At 46.0% G+C, this 20,704-nt stretch overlaps 1 protein-coding gene across 1 annotated transcript; it reads right to left on the bottom strand.

The window, feature by feature from the left end:
• Nucleotides 1–9,650: 9,650 nt before the first annotated feature.
• On the bottom strand, nt 9,651–18,522 carry VGLL2 (vestigial like family member 2). Its single transcript, XM_048846305.2, has 4 exons — nt 18,289–18,522; nt 15,175–15,466; nt 11,447–11,947; nt 9,651–10,571 (listed from the first exon to the last, which is right to left on the bottom strand). The coding sequence occupies exons 1-4, from the start codon at nt 18,403–18,405 to the stop codon at nt 10,531–10,533; spliced, it is 951 nt and encodes a 316-aa protein (XP_048702262.1). The 5' UTR covers nt 18,406–18,522; the 3' UTR covers nt 9,651–10,530.
• Nucleotides 18,523–20,704: the final 2,182 nt, after the last annotated feature.

Genomic DNA, 20,704 nt, shown 5'->3' with positions numbered 1-20,704 from the left:
TTTTCTGCTTCTCCAGACATGCTGTCCATCTTCTCCCCTGGCTGGCTGTTTCATTCCCTCTTCCCCTGGCTCCTCTGGTTTCCTGCTGGTGGCAGATAGCTCCATTTCCACTGGTGGATGTCATTCCTGAACACATCTCCTTTTCCCATCCCCTTCTCTGGAAGCACCTATACTGCTTCTTCATTGTTTCCAGCTGCATTTACAGGCATCCAGGAGCTTTTTCTTTTGTAATGAAGAACCTGGACATCTATGGAAACAACTCCCAAAAAAGGAGGAGAATGAATTAAGTTTTTATAGCTCAGGAATTATTGGATGCCCATGCACCTACCCACATACCTGCTTTCATTATCTGCAGCTTCCAGTCCAAGGTAGCTGTGCCAGTCAGAAGTCCGCCTTTGAGTTAGGGATCTGGGCCCAGATCCTCAGAGATATTTAGGCACCTACTCCCATTGATTTCAATAGGAGTTAGGCAAATAAATACATTTGAGGATCTGGGCCTGGTTCTCCATTGCCTCCTTTCTTTACATTTAACAAAACATGTAAACATTGAGAGGCAGTATTGTTCAGGAGATTAAGCACTGGGCTACAAATCGGTTCTAAGCCAAACTCTGACAAGGATTCACTGTATGGGTTTGGGCAAGCCACCTAATTTCTCTGCTGCAGTATTGCTATCTAGAAAGTGTGGCCAATAACATTTATGATTGCGAACCTTAAAAGTACGTTGTGGTGGTTAACCAATGTCTGTAAATTGCTTTTTAAATTAAAAGTGCTGTAGTATCTGTAGCTATTGTGACGAAATTATTAAACAAAAAAATTTAAATGACATAATTCCTAACTCCTAAAGAAGGAGGGAGGGATAGCTCAGTGGTTTGAGCATTGGCCTGCTGAACCCAGGGTTGTGAGTTCAATCCTTGAGGGGGCCATTTAGGGATGGGGCAAAAAGTGGGGACTGGTCTTGCTTTGAGCAGGGTCTTTGGACTAGATGACCTGCTGAGGTCCCTTTCAACCTTGATATTCTATGATACACTAATTTCAATCAGTCCAAAACAATGGATTATTCTGCACTAGCTAGCAACATAGATCTATGATTTCCTGTGGATATTTTGGGGGCAGGTGTGGGTGTGTTCTGGGACACCACCACGTGAACAGCCAGCTCTCAGCAGACCACCAGCAAATGCTCTGTGGACTACCACAGGCTGAAAGACCAGTTCAGGAACCAGTGATTCTCTGGGTCTTTCCATCTGTAACCACTATCAAGATTCTATAGAACATGAAATAAATGCTTTAAATGACAGAAATACAAGGATCTTATTCGGTGACAAAGAGGTAAGACCCTATTCTGCAACTCATAACCCTGTGAGTAATCCTTACATCAGTAATCCCCTGGATTTCAATAGGCTGACTCATATAATTAAGGTTTATCTATGTGAATAACGATTGCAGGTTTGGGACCTCAGCGATTTAAAATTAGAGCTAAGGCAAGCTAGTTATCACAAACTCTGAAGAGTGAACTTAAACAGATATAGAAAAGGACTTTTAAAGGCGATCTGCAAGTGGAAATTATAGTCTTTTGTCTTTTATTGCTTCTTTACAATGTATAAAGAAGAACTTTACATAAAAAGAAAAGGAGGACTTGTGGCACCTTAGAGACTAACCAATTTATTTGAGCATAAGCTTTCGTGAGCTACAGCTCACTTCATCGGATGCATAAAAGTGGAAAATGCAGTGAGGATGTTTTTATACACACAGACCATAAAAAATGGGTGTTTATCACTTCAAAAGGTTTTGTCTCCCCACCCCACCTGCAGGTGAGGCCTCATCTGGCCTCATCTGGAGTACTGTGTCCAGTTTTGGGCCCCACACTACAAGAAGGATGTGGATAAATTGGAGAGAGTCCAGCGAAGGGCAACAAAAATGATTAGGAGTCTGGAACACATGACTTGTGAGGAGAGGCTGAGGGAACTGGGATTGTTTAGTCTGCAGAAGAGAAGAATGAGGGGCGATTTGATAGCTGCTTTCAACTACCTGAGAGGTGGTTCCAGAGAGGATGGTTCTAGACTATTCTCAGTGGTAGAAGAGGACAGGACAAGGAGTAATGGTCTCAAGTTGCAGTGGGGGAGGTTTAGGTTGGATATTAGGAAAAACTTTTTCACTAGGAGGGTGGTGAAACACTGGAATGCGTTACCTAGGGAGATGGTAGAATCTCCTTCCTTAGAAGTTTTTAAGGTCAGGCTTGACAAAGCCCTGGCTGGGATGATTTAATTGGGGATTGGTCCTGCTTTGAGCAGGGGGTTGGACTAGATGACCTCCTGAGGTCTCTTCCAACCCTGATATTCTATGATTCTATGATTTAACTCCAGTGACTAGTGAGCATTATGGATAAAGGCTGCAGCAGTTGCACTTCCTCCTGCCTCACATATCTCAACCATCCTGCCAGGCACCAGGGTGAGAGATTGGACAGCGGACACTCCTTGGTAAATCCTCTCAGCCCCATGGTCTCTTAACTAACAAATAAAATATTTGCTTCTGAGAATCACAAGATGCTTCAAAACATGGGTATTAGCACTATTTCTCCTGATTGGGAAAATGAGGCACAAAGGTTAAGAGACTTACTAAAGGTTACAGGGCAAAGCCCCTTGGTCCCTCAGGTGAAATTCTAGACTCATTGTACTCGGTAGGACTTTTCCCATTGACTTCAGTGGGGGCAGGATTCCACCCTTTCTCTCCCATTCCCATGCTTCAACCATTTGCCACACTGATTCCTCTCTTATCTTGCCACATATCCCCAGGCAGCATAGCTCTACTGAAGTCAATGGAGCAATGCCAAGCTACACTAACTGAAATCTAGCCCATTCATTTTTAAACTACACTGTGCAGGACAGGCAAACTTCCCTCCATTCCATACAAAACTGCTCTCATTTCAGTTCTATCACACTATAAAAGACAGTAATTATATAAGATAACATGTGGATGTGTTTACAATGGAACCTGTTAGCTGCTGTATCTCACTTTGGAGCGTGCATGCCGGGCGGATTTTTCAAACGATCACAGTTCTATTTACAATGACAGCTGGCATGGCTACCTGACGTTGTATTTTAATGCTAATAAATTACCAGAACTCTGAGCTTCAAAGCCAAGTGATGATGCCACAATAGTGACATTATTCCCAGTGACATGACCGATTTTAGAGTGAAAAATAAGGCATTTTACAATGTGTTAACTATAGTTCTCTATTAAACTGGGGGTGAATGGGGGGAAAAGGGGAAAGCAGACTGTTGACACACTTGTTTTCTCTTACCCTTCTTATCAACAATTGGTTTGGGCCAAGTTTTCAAAACAAGGTGGTACATATTGTGCACATGCACACCTCACTCACATCTGCAGATATTCAATAGGTGTGCACACTGAGTTTGATCAGGTGCCCATTTAAGTCAATGGGAGTTTTGCCGTTGGCTGAATGGAAAGACAGTCAAGCCCACAATGCTTAACTGGACACAAGCCTCAGCAAGATACCTGATTTGTGCATGTGCTCATTGGCTATTTTCATACCTAGGTTAGGAGCCAACAATCACATGTGCAGAATGACATATGCCTAATTCTGATAGTCTGACCCTCCACTTTTACATGCTGTTAGAGCCTAAAAATGTCTGAGGAATTTTTGACCCAAACCCTCAAGGGTATTCAGACACCTAACTCCTGGGTACCTATCTTTAGATGCTGGGGCTTTCTTTGTATTCCATCAGGTTTAATGCTAACAGAAAGGTGAGATAAGATTGTGTTCTACCCTGTTCACACCGCCATGCTCGAGGGGGTGTTAGTTTAAAAAAATATAAGGATGAACTGATCGATAGGTGCTGATCCTGCATCGGCCTGTGCAGAACTGCAACTTGATGGCCAGTAGGTGTGCAAATAGTTCCTCTTGTCTATGCCTGGAGGCAGCTGCTGGTAATAGACAAAGAAAAGAGTAAAATTATCACCTGCTCAGCAAGAGGTGCTTGTCTTTCTTAGAGGTGCTGCTGCCCCCACTCTTGGCCAGTGCAGAATTTGCCCTATAACTGTGAAAGATTAGTACCAATATCAAAGATGGAGAGGAAAAGGTACACTTCAAAATAAATATACATCATTTTTTCAGGTTATCATCAGCCAAAGTCTGCTCTCAGTGACACTGATATGAATTTGAAATTACTTCACTGACATCCAGTTATTTCAGATTGACATTGGAGTCAACGATAGCAGAATTTGCAACTAAAATAGTTAAATGAGTCAATGTCTGTGTATTACTAGCCATCCTATGGTTCAAATAAAGGATTTCCACTTCCCTTTTGGGTAGCGCCTAATTTTTTCAAGTTTTTCCCTTCAGGCTGAAATTTCTCATGCTTGCGCCATTCCAGAGGTGAATTTTTGGGGGAGGGGAGTGTAACCAAAATTCATTCAGCCCTCTTGTAGTAAATGTTATGTTACACACTTAAAACACATCCGTTTGAGGAACCATATGGACACAACTTGAGAGGGCAACAGCAAAGTGATTGGGACGGGTGGTGTTTTTGTTCTGTTTTTGTAGTGGGCCTCGCACAGGGGAGCCATAATCTATGACTAGGACTCCTAGGCCAGTGATAGTCAGATCTCAGTGGTTCAGGAGCCAAATTAATGATAAACATTATCCAAAAGAGGCACAGTAGTGTGAATTAATTGTTTTTTTTACTATAGCACTGTTCATATTTAAACAGTATGATGGGGAAATATTTAGTTTATATATATTATTCTCACACCGAATAAGTTGTTAACTTAGTGCAAGTTGACAACTTAATAGATTAATAACATAGTAAAAGCATCCTGATTGGTTAATAACTTTGACTGAGTAATAATTAAATCACACAGTGTTTTACTATCATGTGCTGCAAAGAGCCGCAGGAGATACATTAAAGAGCCACTTGCAGCTTGCGAGCCACAGTCTGAGTATCACGGTCCGAGTATCCTTGGTGATACAGGAATACACATAAATAATAAAAAAATAAAAAGGAGCAGCACTGGGACAGAGTGCATACTTTTGGTGACATTGTTGAAGAAGGAAGTGTATACACTGCTGTGTTTTTGAGGCACAAGAAACAAAAAATTGCAATCGATAAAATGGCTTTGCTGAAACTGTATTTTATTTCATCAGGCTCTGACTGAAGTCAGAAATTGGTCAGCATCACACTGAGGGCTGTGGAAACATGTGAGTTACTAGTACTTATGTATGTTTTAAAAACTTTAAAACTGAAGGTCTGGAAACCTCAACTTAAAAGCAAAAATAATTAAATGGCCTAGGGAATAAATACTGAAGGAAGGCAAAGGAAGACACACGCACTGTTAGCATTTTCTTATCAGAATTAGTTTTCAGACACCCTCTGCCTTGACTCTCTATGCTCTCACTGAAATGGAGGTCATGGCCAGTGACAACTGGAAGCTGTTCTTGGCGTCTCTCTTGCCTTTTTAGGTTATGAGGGTCTCTGTGTGTTTAGGATAATATGATTGACGGCTCCACTCCGGCCCCAATTAGCACCCTATAATTTATTAGCTTCTGCTTTCAGATTATGCGTTAACTTCACAAATATTTCAACCACGGAAACAGCAGCTATCGAGTGTCTCTTGCCTGATCCAGCTCACTGGGGTTGCAGTTAAATACAGGGAGAGAGCTGTGCAGGTCTGTCAAGCGAGAATAATCATTTGTGTCTGTGTGTGACTGGGATGGGCACAGCTCTTTAGGGCTTCACTGATGGAAAAAGAGAGATGTTTCACTGGATTAGAAGTCAGTTCATGCTGGGGGCGGGGGCAGGCTGTAGGGGTGGGATTCAACCTGTTGGCTCTTCTGAAGAAGGTTTGTGTTTGTCTAACTCTCCTACTTAGATATATACCAGTGCTTCAGTTACATGCAAACAGCAACTATGAAAACGATAATGTCACCATGATTTTCATTCCTTTGCCCTAATTGCTGAAGTGTACAGCAAACATGAAAAATACCTCAAAGAAAACAGGGCCCCGTCACAGGACGTGGTACAAAGACCCGCACAAGGGCATCTAGCTCTCTAGATATTTATCCTGCTCTTCTCACTATAGGATCTGAGCAACTGAGAAATTCTAAAAGAAACACCCAGGTTCTCAGTTGTTCAGTGTGTTGAGGCTGTAAATGCACTAAAGCAAAGGAAGACACAGACATCTATGAAAGAGAGCAATGGCTCCCGTCGAGTCAGCCCACTGCTGGGTATGGCAATAGAGGACTAGACAACACAGGGTTTAGGCCATTTCGATCAACACTGTGCTCATACTCGATTGGGCCACGTGTGTGTTTGTGGTGGACACACCAGTATTCCCTTCACTTTCTCCTGTAGGGACTTGGTGTGGATGTGACATATGCAGCATACCACCGCTGGAGAAGGTGGGGGTACTCCCAATGGCATGCTAGGCCTTTGTGGATTTGCACTGTACCTTCTAGAGTTATAAAGCAGGAGCTGTATGCTTTGTGTGTTTTATTCACAGATAGGCTGTGGGTCACACCGAGAGCAAGTGATGGCTACTTTTCCAGATAGCTGAATTAACCCCATATATAATATTAGAGATGGGTGTAAGCAGTTACATCCTCCCAGTTTTGGATGTGTTCTGACCTAGGAGGTTTAAGTAAAGCCTATTATTGTGCAGGAACCAAGGATACAACTTGGGTCCTGAGACTCATCACACCGAATTCGTGACCACTGCTAGGATATATATTTCTGCCCACTCTTTTAGTCCTGTTCACCTTGCCCTGAAAAACAATAAACTATCTAAGAGACCCCTTCTCCAACCAACGAACTACACCCGCAAACAGCCAGTCCCTCTCCCTGTCTAGCAGCAACTGCTCCTCTGGGTGGCAGGCCACAGCCACTGGTCAGGACACCACAGCCCTCCAGAGGAGTTGGTTTGCTTCCCTGCAGAGCAAAAGAACATGTTAATTAGAAACTTGCCAGAAAGAGATGCATGAGAGAAGCCAGTAAGGGGTCACTGGTGTGTCCAAAAACATCCACTGCATTTCACTCCCTTCCAGACAGGGATCAATCTAAGCCCATGTTAGAACTCATCATGGATTCTAAATAGAACTTCAAAGGAAAAGTGAGAGGGAACAGCAGCTCCTCCCAACCTAAGGTGGAGACGGGGAAGATAAGATTCCCCAGAGACAGGCCACACAGGCTTCACATGAGGGGCAGAGGGATTATTCAGAATCTACTTCACTCGCCCCCTCCCCCGGGGTTTATATGAATAACCCACTAGGAAACAAGGATCTTTATGCTAATACAAACCCAATGTTAGGGGAAATGCTTTCAACTCTAAATTCAAGGGTAGCTGTGTGCGAACATCAATTGTTGTCTGCTTTGTTCTCAGACTCACCTCTGTTGGAGAGAGCTCCCAGGAGCCCCTTTTAAAATTCCACCACCAAAACCAAAGCAGAGATTGGTGCAATTTTCTGGTCTTAAATGCAGTTCTCCCCCTCTCTGGATGCTGCTCAAGTATCCCTGCTGGGGACTAGTGTTAAGGCTGGAGCTGGTAAAAATATCCCTGAAGAGCAATTATTTTTGCTTTTGGCATGAACCAAGTTGTCCACAATTTTCATAAGAAAAAAGAAAAGGAAAAGTCCTTTTTGAAGATACTCAGCATATAAACCCTCAAGCCCTTAAAAATTACATACATTGAACCCTGTTTTTACTCGCATTATACTCAGTATAAACTATTTGCAGGAAACAGTTTAAGTGAATTTAACTTATGTTTTGTTTCTGGAAATCTCTGTGAACAGGTTGTGGTTTGAATTAGTTTCTTGGTTATGCTCAGTTGTTCTGCAACCAGACATTGCAAACATCCTATGGGTTGTTCACAGAATGATTGCTGTGATTATTCTCTCTTCATGCCACTGCACTGGACTTAAGTAGGAAGTGATGGTGACCATAGTTACAGATTAGCTGCAAACATTCATGCTTGTTCAATGAATTTGGTGTGCAAACAGTAGTGAAACAGCTTAAAAATGGCCATGAGAAAAATTATTTCTGTAGCATCAAGGCTCCCACTGTGCTAGGCACTGTATAAACACATCATAAAAAGAGAGTTTCTTCTCAGATCTTACAGTTTAAGACTCCAGTCCTGCATGTGTTTAAGTTTATGCACTGCAAGTAGTCCCCTTGAGGTCAACGAATGACACACAGTGTATAAAGTTAAGCATGTCTTTTTGCAGGATCAGGGTTTATATCAATTTAGATTGTAATCTCTTTGGGGAAGTAGTTGTGGTGGGTTTTTTTACTTTATGTTTGTATAGTACCTAGCACAATGAGGCCCCAGTTCTGATGTGGGGCCCATGGGTGCCACCACTGTACCAATAATAAATAAGAACAGGAGCACTTTGAGTACAAATACTCATACCAGTATTTACAGATTCCGTATTTGTGCAAACCTTATTGCAAATAAACTTTCAGTCCCCTGAATTAAAGTTCATGAATCATTGTTGTGAATGACAGTGAAGTGAATGGCTGGGTTTTACTTGCAAGAACATTCACAAATACAGTTTGGCTGAATTCACCCAGCCCTGTTCAGTATTAGTCTCGGGGGTGGGAAGTGGGGGCGAGGATAGGGAACAGGGGAGAAAATAAACATTCCCAATGAAGTGCACTTCATATTAGAGCTGGTTGAAATTTTTTGAATTTTCAAAATTTCAAAAAAGCAGCATTTTTGGACAAAATCCTACCCCCTGTACCTCCCAAAGTATCACTTTTTGACTAACTCTTCTTAATATGTGTTTTTTCCAAGAGTTGCTGCCTCTTTCTTATGTAGGATCCTGCAAACATTTTGGTTTAAGTGGTAAAATAAATTCCACAGTCTGCCTTTCTGCAGCCTGTCTGGGTCCTGGTTTACTGTAGACTAAGAGGAAAATTCTTGTGGGTGCCCTGGGTTAAAATAATCACCATGCACCATCTTCTGCAAAGCACTAAGTGAAGACAGTTCTCAAATAAAGTGTTTCTCAAATCAATTTTCAGCCAGTGGTTATATCCAGTGCTTTCCTTAATTCTCATTACTAAGATTCCTATGCTCCTCCATAAATCTAGCTACATTATAGCCAGTACTGAAGGGAAATCCAGAAGAAGCAAGATCCAATTCTCAGTGTCCCTGATCCAGCATGAGGAAGTTTTAGTTGACACTGATATGACTGTATAAACGTTTTGAATTACGAGACTAATAGGAACTCCTGGGTTTTACAATCCCCTCTTTTCTCAGCTTTTGGAAGTGGGACATTTTGTTGCAGAACGACACCTTGCTTATTTTATATTCGTTCATCATACAAGGATACTGTAACCTATAACATATAGTGGCTAAGCACTATTGTATCCCCTTATCTTCTGTATTTGTCACACTTTCTTTTAAGACTCACATAAGCAAATATTTTGCAACATCAAGATTTCTGTTTAGCTTTAATACAAAGTAACTAAAATGGGTTGCTTTGTCCACGTTACTGGTGTTTTTTCCCCCCCTGTTCCACCCTAAAGTTTCCAGTTTGTGACATCACCCTATTTGTTTAGCTTTAATCCTTCACAAACACACATGCTGGGTGAAAGGAGACATCTTTAATATAGCTTTTCTACATTTAAGAACATCCCTTATTCCCACCCTCAAAAAAATTACTATTAAAGTGACAGAATGACAGCAACACACAGACAAAGAGAATATTAGAGGCAATGGATATCAATTGTCCACAATATGCCTTTCCTTCTGGTGTGCTCCAGTTGTTCCCCATGAAGGCTGTCAGGTTTATTTTTTAAGGGTTTCTTCTTTCATCATAAAACATTCCTTGTAAAAAAAATTATATATATATATATATCTCCAATGCAATTGTTGTGCCAAACTCTGAGAAGTGCCACCTTGGTTGTCAAGTTTCTGGAGTTTGAACAGTTGTCCCTGGAACAGCTGCATTTCTGTAAGCCCAGGGCAGGTGGCCCAAGCTAGCCACTTGCCACTCATAACCCCAGGCTGAAAGATCTGTCCGGTTTTGTTAACAGTCCAAAAGTGTTCATGAGTTAAAATTTCCTTTCCTTTCATTTTTTTATAATGTAAAGTACAAATCCAGTTCAAAATCACTGAGTATCTCCCCAACCTGCTTTCAAGAAATAATTCTCATTGGCATAAAAAATATTCACACCACCACCAAAAAAACCCCACCTTTCCCTCCCCCTTCCTTAAGAAGGCCAGTGATTTCACATCACTGTCCACATAATTTAACTCTTTTTAAGCAGTCTGACCACAGTTCTGGGTGTGGACTTAGTTTAAATAAAAGTGTCTTTGGCGCTCCTCTTTCAATAGAAGGAATTTTATCCTCCACAATATGTCTTAAGTATTGAATTTGAAATGCCAAGTACTGTAGTATGAAGTCCCATTGCCTTCCTGGTGTTCTTGTCCTTGAAATGCCTGACATAGATGCTGAGTCGTGGTGGGCTTGTCTGAAGGAGGAGAGGAAGGGGACTTGGGGGTCTTTGAGTCAGCAGATCAGCTCAGGAGAGATCCACCACAGAAGGAATAACGGCGAGCTGAAAACCAAGATCAGAAGCTGTTACAAACCCACTCGATTTCAGCTCTGAATGTCACCAATTCTACTAGGCAGAGATCTACTGGGGGAGAGCCCAGGGGAAGAAGAGGTGAAGGACAGGTCTAAAACCAGTACAGATCCTTGCTTTTATCCTGAGGCTGCAAACCTGAGAATGGAGAGAAGGGGAAAAAAGGGGGAAAGAAGAAAAACAGGTACAAGATGTTTAAGGACAGAGAAAGCCAAACGCCACTATTTCCTTGTGAGAGTGGAGAAGGGATCTAAAGTGAGGCTCCCCAGAATGAAAGGCAGTGGTGAAGCAAAGAGAAAAGAAAACCAAACTAGGCCAGGGAAAAGTGTGGATCCCTGTTTTCTCTAAAGCTTAGAGGGATCATTCATTGTGGTCAGAATAACCATGTGCCCAGTACTGAGAAATGCTTCCCAGAGACCGTTTCCTATTTCTGTGTGCTCACCCTCCTAGAAACCAGGGCTATATCTGTCTCACCTTTCCAGTGAAAACATAGCTGCAAAAAGCGCCTCCTGAGCACCTGATCGCACATAAAAGACCAAATATCAGCTTTCCTGGGGGAGGGGAAACCGCTGCACTTTTCCCTGAGCAGAGCAATCGTGCTTCCCCTCACCCAGTGGAGGAGAGCGGCTGGGAGGGGAAGGCGAAGCCTGGAAACACCTCCCTGGGGCCTGCAGGCGGCCTTCGCAGGAGGGCAGCTTGTGCTGGGGCCAGGCAGGGCCCGTAGGCAGCAGCCTTCCCGTTACCCCCAGGCGGGGCAGCCCGGAGCCTGCTCCCAACTCAAACCTCTCCTCGGCCCCGGGGAGCGCGGGATCAGACCCGGCACGAGCCCATCTGGCCGCGCCCCTTACCTGCGTCCACATTGAGGCCCAGGCCCTGGGCCATGTCCCCCGCCGGGCTGGGGAAAGGGCCCGGCGCCGCCCAGGCCGCGCTGGCGGGCTCGCTCTTGCCCAGCTCGCACTGGGGGCTGCCGGGCGCGGGCGCCGAGGCGGGCGGCAGGCGGTGCGGGCGGACCGAGGCGGCGGGCACCAGCAGCGGGCTGTAGCGGGGGTCGAAGTGGGCGCCGTAGACCTCGTGCATGGCGGCGGGCCGGGGGTAGGCGGAGGCCTGCGCGCCCAGGTAGGGGTGCGGGTGCGGGTGGTGCCAGGGCTCCGGCCCGCCCTGGTGCAGGTGGCCGTGCAGCGCGGCCGGCGAGTAGGGGTCGGCCCCGGCGAAGGGCAGCTCGCTGTGGCCGGCGGCGGCCAGGGGACTGCCCAGGCTGCTGCTCAGGGAGGCCGGGACCGAGGAGGGCTGGTACGCGCTGTTCCAGAAGGAAGCGGGGAAGCTGCGCTGGCTCATCGGGAAGGAGCCGTCTGGGGAGAGAAGAGAAGGGAAGAGAGGAGGGGGAGTAGCGTGAACACAGAGAAACCTCCCCTTCTCTGTGCCCCCGGCACCCCAATAGATCTGCAAACTGGGCACCCCTGAATCGACCACCACGGAGATCCCCAGCAGACCTCCCCAACTATCCAACAGACCGCAACAGCTCACACACGCAATAAACCACCAGAGATCAACTTCCATAGAGACCCTCCAGCTATCCATCCAACAGACCCCAACAGCTCACACACTCAGTAAATCAGAGATCAGATCCCCAAATAGACCCTCTCCAGCTAACCATCCAATAGATCCCGAAACAGACCCCCCAGCCAACCATTCCAGTAGATCCCCAAGCAGATCCCCTCCAGCTAACCATCCAACAGATCCCCAGACAGCTCTCACACACTCAATCAGAGATTAATCTCCCTGTAGATCCTCAAACAGATCCTTCTCCGGCTAACCATCTACAATACGAACCAACTGCCTGTCAGATCTCTGCCTCCGACAGATCCAGGCCTTTGTTTCCTTGTGAGTTAAAACAATTGTGGCATCCAAGTTTTTTGTGGTTCTTGGAAAAAGTCCTAGATCTATGGGATTCCTCCCTCCCCTCCCTTCTCCTCCCGTAGATGAAACAAGTCACTTCTGTTCTGCACAGAATAATTCCCAGGGGAGGAGAATAAAGACCTTAATGATTTTTAGCAACATGTATATATTTTTACTTAGCATTTACATACTCAGCATATAAAGACATCTCTCCTCCCCATACTCTTTAGAGGCAGGCAGGTCTGGAATGAGGAGGCATTAGGAGTCAGGTCACTTGTTCTCCGAATGACCGTGGGCAATTCCCCCACCTGTAAAGTTGGGCTAATAATGCTTGCCTGTCTCACAGGTGCGCTGCTAACATTTGTAATGCGTTTTGCAGGTCGCTTAGGACTGTAAGATCTTCACGGCAGGGACTCAGTATTTTATTTGCCAATCAAGCAATACGCAGGATGAAATAATATTTACCAATAGTGAAGATAGCAATGTTAAGTATTATTAATATGGTATGTTGTGCATGTATGTTGTGAATAAAATGTGCATTAAAGCAGTGTGAGCCAGAGGTAAGTTATCTCTGAATCCCTGGCAAGGATCCTTCAGCTGTATTCAGAGAGTGGGATGTAGCACAATACAGGCAACCCCAGCACGGAATATCTTTCATCCCTGCCAAATTTCAACTAGTATTTCATTTTTATAAACCACTGACGGAAATACACGGCGAGATTGGGAAATCTTGAAGCAGAGTCTTGGCTAGATTTATAACACACAGGACTCAAGTCCTTCCCCCCAGGCAAATCTCCCACTGAAGCGAACAACTCACTGGCAATTTTACCAGTATACGGCATGGGCCAAGGTGCCTAAGAATTTGTAATTGTCATCAGGGTTTCAACCTTGTTATAAACCCAATCCGATCCAGTTTATCGTTTTGGACGCTAAAATACAGAATACCTGCTCCGAAGTAAAATGTATTGTTAACGCAAGAAAACATTCAGAGGGTCTGGGATGGAATGCATTACTGGGAAATGCTACAAGCTTTATTCTTCGGGGCGGTGTGGGGGGAAGTAAGTGGCCACTGAAGCCTTATGTTTAAAGTTAGCTATTGGCTTAGTCATGATCGCCTTCTCTCGCACGTGTTGCTGAGTATGCTGTAGAAAACAGTATCCTTCATAATGTGATTGCTCATGAATTTCCTCTCTGCGTGTCTGGTTCTTGTTTTCTTATAAACTCATAAAGCGCCCTTTAGTTAACTTTTTCATAAGCTGCACTGCGGGTTTCCCTCTTCCCCACATAGGACGGACGGGGAATAGGCACAAACTTGAAAGGTTTGAACGGATATCTTGAAGTCTTGCTATTCTGGATTTAAATAAGGTATTGTTTTTATTTATTTCCCCCCAGCCCCAAAAGATATGGCAATCTATTATATACTTGAGCTAGATCTATAGATAATATATAATCTATCTGGGGCGCTGGGACGGGAGCAGTGAAAATGTTTCTACATTAACAAAAATCTTCTTATCAATGTACTAAACTAAAAACCAAGGGCCAGATGGTGCTACCCGTTCTGAAACGCAATGGTATCCACCGGGACTTCTGTTTAAAGTCTTATGGTAAAAAATAAAATAAGAGCGCATGGTAAAAATCATATAAGACTAGTTCCTTGTGGGGAACCTCTGTGGTTTTCCAGTTCCTGCAGGTTGAATCACATAGTAATTTCGAGGCCATTGTTTAAATTCCCTACACCAATTTCAGCAACATTTTACAGTCAGTTGCATTTCAGTGTCATGGAAAGGAGGAGGGTGAGAGGGGGAAGCGTCGAGAGGCAACATACAAGAAGCTGTCTCTTGGTAAAACAAGAAAATACGTCTCTATAATTCTACCTCGACTTAAGTTTTTCGGAGAAGCTAACATAACGCATTTAAGAGCTGGGATTGCTAACCAGGGCACAAAATTTTCGCGACCGAATTTGTTCAACTCCTAAGAGCACACATACAGGTCAACGCTATTTTATCTGGACAGTCATTTCTCAGTCAGCGAGAGAGAGAGAGAGATTTATGAGCACTTACAATTCTTATGGACTTCAGTAGCATTTATAGGCTCTGCCCTCTCAAAAAAAAATTACTCCTATTAAGCCTAAAATTAACCAATTTCAATTCCCAAAGCTGGGAATATTCGTTGTATAGTTTACATTACAAATGGTTTGCAAAACAAAACCATGGAGCCCGATCCTGTTCCAATTTAATACAGGTTATTTGGGTATTTTTCTGTAAGGGAACAGCATATCTAACGCCATTTATTTCAGTTTTATTCCCAGCTGGTCAGGGAATTTTTCTTGCTGTACCAGCCTCCCTCTCGCCCCGCTACCACTCTGCCTGACATGGTTTCAGCGGCAAGAGCAGAAAACTTCCCATGGGTGGGCTAGCGCGGGCTGGTCCTTGGAGGGTCGTTTTCCCTTAGCTTTTTTATGGAATCATTTTTGCATTAGGAAAATGCTGTTACTGCCGGGGGGGAGGGTGGTCTCTGGAAGCCGGCGGGTGCAGGGCTCCTTTCGGGAGACCCAAATGCTGCAGGACGCCCTGAGCCTTTTTGCGAAAATCTTCTCGGTTGGGTTGGTGGTGGTTTTGTTCACGTCCCTTTTTAGCCAGGCCTTATGGGAACCCCAATAGGAAGAGCCCCCCGTGCTCACCCCTCCAAGAGCTGGTGCTCCGTGACGTCTTGCCGCTGGCACCGCTGGGCGAGTAGCTGCTGGGCTGGCTAAGGGCCCGGCTGAAGTGCTCATCGACCACGGAGCTGATGTCCCCTTGGAAGTAGGTGAACAGGACGCACCGGGAGTTGATGTACTCGGCCTCGGGGGGGCGCTCCTTCTCGGGGCTGCAGTCTTCCTCCTTGATGCTGGCAGGGGCATGGCTGGAGAAGGAGCTGCTGCTGGTGCTGGCGCTTTCCGGGGCGTCCTGCATTTTCGAGTAAAAGGCTAGTTTCTGTCAGGAAGGGGGGAAGAAAATAAACCCACAGTCACGCAAAGCGGGGTAACGCGGTGCAGTGCTGTCAGATCCAGCTGGCGACGAACGTGGGTCCGGGACTGCTTGCTAAATCCATGCCCGCCGTGGGCCATGCGGCATGGATACCGCGCATTACCCCCACCAGCCACGACATACCTTCCGAAGGAGTTCAGAGCAAACCCCCTATTCGCCCCCAAGAGCTTCCAACAGCGATACGCAACAGGAGGGTTGCCTGAAGCCCGCTGGTTACCCCCTATCCCTGGATTTAGCCCCCTTGTTCCCACTCCTAGCGCTAGCGAAATGTCTGGAGAAGTAGCTGATTGCGTGAGGCGTATATACAGCGCACCGAAATGCATGGCATGTATGCGGACCTATGGAGGGGGAGAGACAGGCGATGCGGCAATGAAGCCTGCTTTGCAGTATAGACAGACACCGCTCCAGGAAACTGCTAGGGGAAATTAACAAATGCAGAGAATCCAGGGGTGTATGTATCTCACCCGGAGACCAGAGGGAATAACCTTAAAACACAACACCACAGGAGCCGCGGGCAAATCCAACTTGGAGACTTTTTTGGATCTTGCGTTGGAAGGCAGAAGAATGAAGTGAAGTGGGAACGTGCATCCTTTCAATAAATGTAATTGTGCCAACCCAAGCCTGCCCGGTTACCCATAGAAAATCGTTTCTCATCTATTATGTCTAGAGAGGAAACATTAGAAATAAAAGGGTCGGCCCTGCTCTCAGTCAGATCCCCGCTGAAGTCAGTGGGCTCGCAGGAGTGTAACTGATGAAAAAAATGTTCCCAACGAGGGTCTTATAAATTATAACTGGAGAAAAAGATTGGCAGCTCAAATACGGTTCAGGGGGAAACCACGTACTTGGCAAGCAGGAGCAGAAAGAAACCCACGGTATTTCCTACAAGACTGGATTGTTTTCACTGGGTTCTTTTAAAAACTGGAATTCACTCGAAAGTGTGCTAAATGTTTTCCAAGTTTTTCTAGCGTGTCTGCAGCTGCTAAGGGCAGTTTCTTTAGACATGAATGATTGGATTCGGATATTGCAGACAGAGGGGCTTTCTCAGCTGGGACTCGGGTACAATGGATAACTCATGGAAGATAAGGGTTAGGGGGAGAAATGAAGGGAGGCCAAGGGAGGCTCCTTCTCGCTTCGTGCCACCTACTCCGGGCAGGACAGGGGCCTGTTTCAGCGTCCCTGGCCAAGACAAGGGACACATTTCAGCATGTCACATCTTCATGGACACCACCTTTCAACTTGGCTTCCAACGCAGCCATTGAATCTGAGTCCCCCTCATGTTAATGCTAAGAAAGAGAAGGGAAAAATACCAGCTGTTATTTCTATCCGGTATTCTAGATCTCCTGCAGTAAGCTGCAGGTAAATCAGGAAGACGTGTGTAATATTCTGCCTGAACAAAGACGGATCAACTAAACCTTCCCTAGGCACGTGCAAGCAAAGCAGATTGAATGCATCGCCCGAACGAGGGGCCCGATCCTGTCCTCAGGACTGCACGCACAGCACCCCAGGACTCCATAGTGTCTGTCTGTGAGGGCAGAAAGGAGCCCTGGTGTTTTTTGGCCATTTTTCCGTTGGTGGGGATTTCCATTTTTGGAGAGAGGGAGGAAGAGAGGGGGAGAAGGAAGAAAGAAAGAAAGAAAGAAAGAAAGAAAGAAAGAAAGAAAGAAAGAAGGTTGTTGAACAGGTGCAGTCCCCTTGTAAAGTGAGGTCGGAATCTCGGATCCTATCCGACACAATGAAATAGTCTATGGCTCGGGGTGAAAAGTTCCCTTTACAAGGCGGACTTCATTTGGAACGCAATCTCTCAGTGATTGGCAGTTGAAATACGGGGATTACTTGACACGAATGATAATCTGGCCCGTGCAGAACTGGCCAGCAACAGTTTATTTACAAGCACTGCCACGCCCACGTTTGTTTTTCTAAATAAACTAACCCCGCAGTTTACAATCTGGAAGGAACTGACTGAACGTTGCGCTAAAAGCTGAGGCCGGTTGGTGTGGAAAAGAAAATTGCTTTGCCTTCCCCCGACACACTTTTTTTTTTTATTTAGTTGAAACAGGAGCAAAGCCACAGAGTGTACAACCCGACGTGAAATCCTGCAGCGTCACCTGCGACCTAACACCCTTTGCCTCCAACAAACTGAACGGAAACCTTCCCCACTCCAAGTGTTCTCAGCTTCCTCCTCAACCAGCTATAGGACTCTGACAGTTTAATAATCCGTACAGCCCCTCCCTCCACGCTTCCGTGTGCAGAACCCTCACGGCAGACATATCTCTGTAACAAAACCACCCCCGCCCCATTAGAAGCAGAACCTGTACGATAACATAGCTGTCGAAAGTGACATGTGGCAAAGTCTTCTTCTAATTACAGTTGCTTCGATTGCAGTGACCGCGCTGAGCCGGAATGGATACAGTCACCCCCCCCCCCTCCCCAGCAACTTCCAATGCGCATTTACATGTCAACACACCACACCGACACAGCTAGCAATGCGAAGACAACGAACAAGAAGGGACGCCGATTCACTCTTTACACGAAGTTTGGTGAGTTACGTTTACTCACCCTGCAACGATGGCCCATGAATCTAAAACACGACACGGGATAGAAACGGTGTTGAGACCAGCATACAGCTACGCGGCGTGGGATGCTGCTCAGGGTCAGAACAGTTTAAGTTCCCAGGAAGCTCGGTCTGGTTTGGCCTTGCCACAGAGAGGCTTCTCCCAGAGGACACCCCTCCCTCTCTGGCTCTCTCCGCCCAGGTGCCCCACACATACCTGGTGATAAGGACTATAGGCTGCTGCAAAGTAAGGCTGGGGAGGACCATAGACTTGGTACATAACATCCAAACAGCTCATGGCTAAAGGCAGCTGCGAATTGATTTTTTGGATCATCAACTGTTGTTCTGCAAAGTGAAGTGATGCTTCATGGGTGTCTCCTGGGGGTGAGAGTCACTGGTCATTGGCAGGGCGAGTGAGGGGATGAGGTGACCCCCCCTTCCCCTCCCAGAGCTGTCGCTCTTGTCCAGTAATAAAACTCCAGCAAATGAGCTCGGGGCAAAGAGGCTCGGCGGGCTCCAGCCGGGAGGCATTTAAACCCCACACCCCACGTCAGGCGAGGGGCGGGGAGCCGGGGACCAATGGGAGGGCGAGCTCCCGCGTGGTGACTGCAGGACTCTGGCTGGTCCTCTTGGTCTCCCTCTGGTCCTCGCTCGCTGCTGGGCCGCCCCGGACTCTCCCCAGCCTGGGGCTGGGTTTACAGGGGCAGCTCTGCCCCTCAGCTCCCAGCCGCCCGAGCAGTATGGGGCGGCGCCGGGACAGCTGGCGTTGGAGCAGCCCCGAAGCCAGGAGGGCAGCAGCCAGCACGATCGCAGCCCCGGGGGGCTCAGCCCGGGCCTGCGGCTCCCCCAGCCCAGCTGTTCGCAAGCAGCCCCTTCTCCCACGGGGATGGGGTGGCGGGAGCGACCCCTGCTGCAGGGATCCGCCCGGGGCTTTGGGGGCAGGTCCCGCTCTCCTGGGCGCCGCTGACACTGCAGAGGAAATCAAGCTGCAAAGCGAGGCGGGGCGCAGGCTTTCGGAGCCAGAGGAGCTTTAAGGCAGGATGCTGCGCGCCGGCCGGGTTGTGTTTGTTGGATGGGGCCGCGGGGGGATGCACTCCCCGCGGCTCCAGAGAGCAGGAGGAGGCAGGCGGGGGGAGGAAAGACACCGCCCAGTCAGGTTCCAGCCCAAGCCGACGGGGCAGGGAACTGATTTTTAGCCGTTTCCCGCTGCAATGAAAATTGTGTAAAATATGACAAAACAGTGTGTAGCCCAGAAAATGGGTGAGGGAAATACTCTCCTCAAACTGCCCCGATTGTGACACACAACCTCCCCAAACTAGCTCTGTCTGTGACACCCCTCCCCAGACTGCTCCTAATTGTGACACACAAACAAAATACTCTCCAAATTGCCCCTGACTGTGTCCCTCCCCTCCAACAGATGCATCTTTCTCAAATTGTCCTGATCACTCATCACACTCTCTCACACCCACTGTCCTCAAACTATTCCTGCTTGTGACAACCCCTCCACTTTCACCTGCTTCTGAGGAACTCTGAATGTTCTTACTGGAAAAAAGGACATTTTCTTATTCCTAATGAGTGTCTCTCCAGAGGTGGTAGCAAGGATGGAAGCTGTGGTGTAGGCAGGCCTCAGATGTTGTGACCAGTGGTAAAAATTCCCGAGTCCTGTCTAGACTATAGTGCACTGGTGCACCTGTATCTTTTGGGAATTATGGTACTCGCATCAGTAGAGCTATACTTGTGCGACAGCAATAGTGGGAGATTTTCAGAAAAAAAACTCAGTGTAGACAAGGCCTAGTTTCAGTTGTGGTTCATATCTTTTTGTCCTAATGCAGATAACCAAGCTAGATGGATCTATGTCCTGTGTCAGTTTCATTCTTCCTGAATTGCATCCCCACCCCTATTCTACTTTGCAGACCTGCAATCAGAAAATAAACTCTTTTGTTAACTCCATCCTTGATTTTTCCATTCCATCATCATTCAGCAGGAACACTGAATCCTTTCCTCTCATCTACACTTCTAGTTAGTCTTGCTGTGTGCTCTATTCTGTGATGACTGTCCCGCCCACCACCTTGACTCTTATGGTTTGTGTGTCTCTCTTCCCAAATATCTGTTTGTTTTTCCAGTTTTCTCTTCTTTTTTTTTAAAAAAATCCCTGATTGCTCTCCCTTTACTCATATTTTGATCACTGAATCATCTGCCACATAATTTGTCCCTCCCTTTGTGGAACGGTTCCTGTTTTTTATTTGCTGGAAGTCATCCTCTGATCTTGATCCTTCTAGTTTTCTAGTTTTAAGTTTGTTTCTAACCATTTTCTTTGTAAATAATTTGGGACTGAAATGTTTCATTCCACATGTGTTAACTAAAGAAAAATAATATCAAATCAAAAGAAGTACAGAGTCAGACTCACACTCTTAGGATACTTAGGAATTTGGATAGTTTCAACCACAAAATCAGACATTTGTTAATTTAAAGATGACTGAAACAACCACCAAAGGATTGGATCAGCGAAGAGGGGAAAGGGTTAATCTTCATACAAGAAGGGTGAAACCTTCCAATAATACTAAAAAATTCTAAATTCCAGCAAAGATGATACCTATAAATTTAATATTATTTAAAGGGGAGAACAAAATAAT

Source organism: Caretta caretta, chromosome 3 (assembly GCF_965140235.1).
Source record: "Caretta caretta isolate rCarCar2 chromosome 3, rCarCar1.hap1, whole genome shotgun sequence".
Lineage (NCBI taxonomy): Eukaryota > Metazoa > Chordata > Testudines > Cheloniidae > Caretta > Caretta caretta.
This window is presented reverse-complemented; position numbering and strand designations above follow the sequence as displayed.

Excerpts from the sequence above, each read along its gene's own strand:
- VGLL2 (XM_048846305.2), bottom strand. The coding sequence starts at position 18,405 with ATGATCCAAAAAATCAATTCGCAGCTGCCTTTAGCCATGAGCTGTTTG. Across the intron at positions 15,467-18,288 it reads CCTATAGTCCTTATCACCAG|AAACTAGCCTTTTACTCGAA; the intron begins GTATGTGTGGGG and ends CCTTCCTGACAG. Across the intron at positions 11,948-15,174 it reads GAGCACCAGCTCTTGGAGGG|ACGGCTCCTTCCCGATGAGC; the intron begins GTGAGCACGGGG and ends TTCTCTCCCCAG.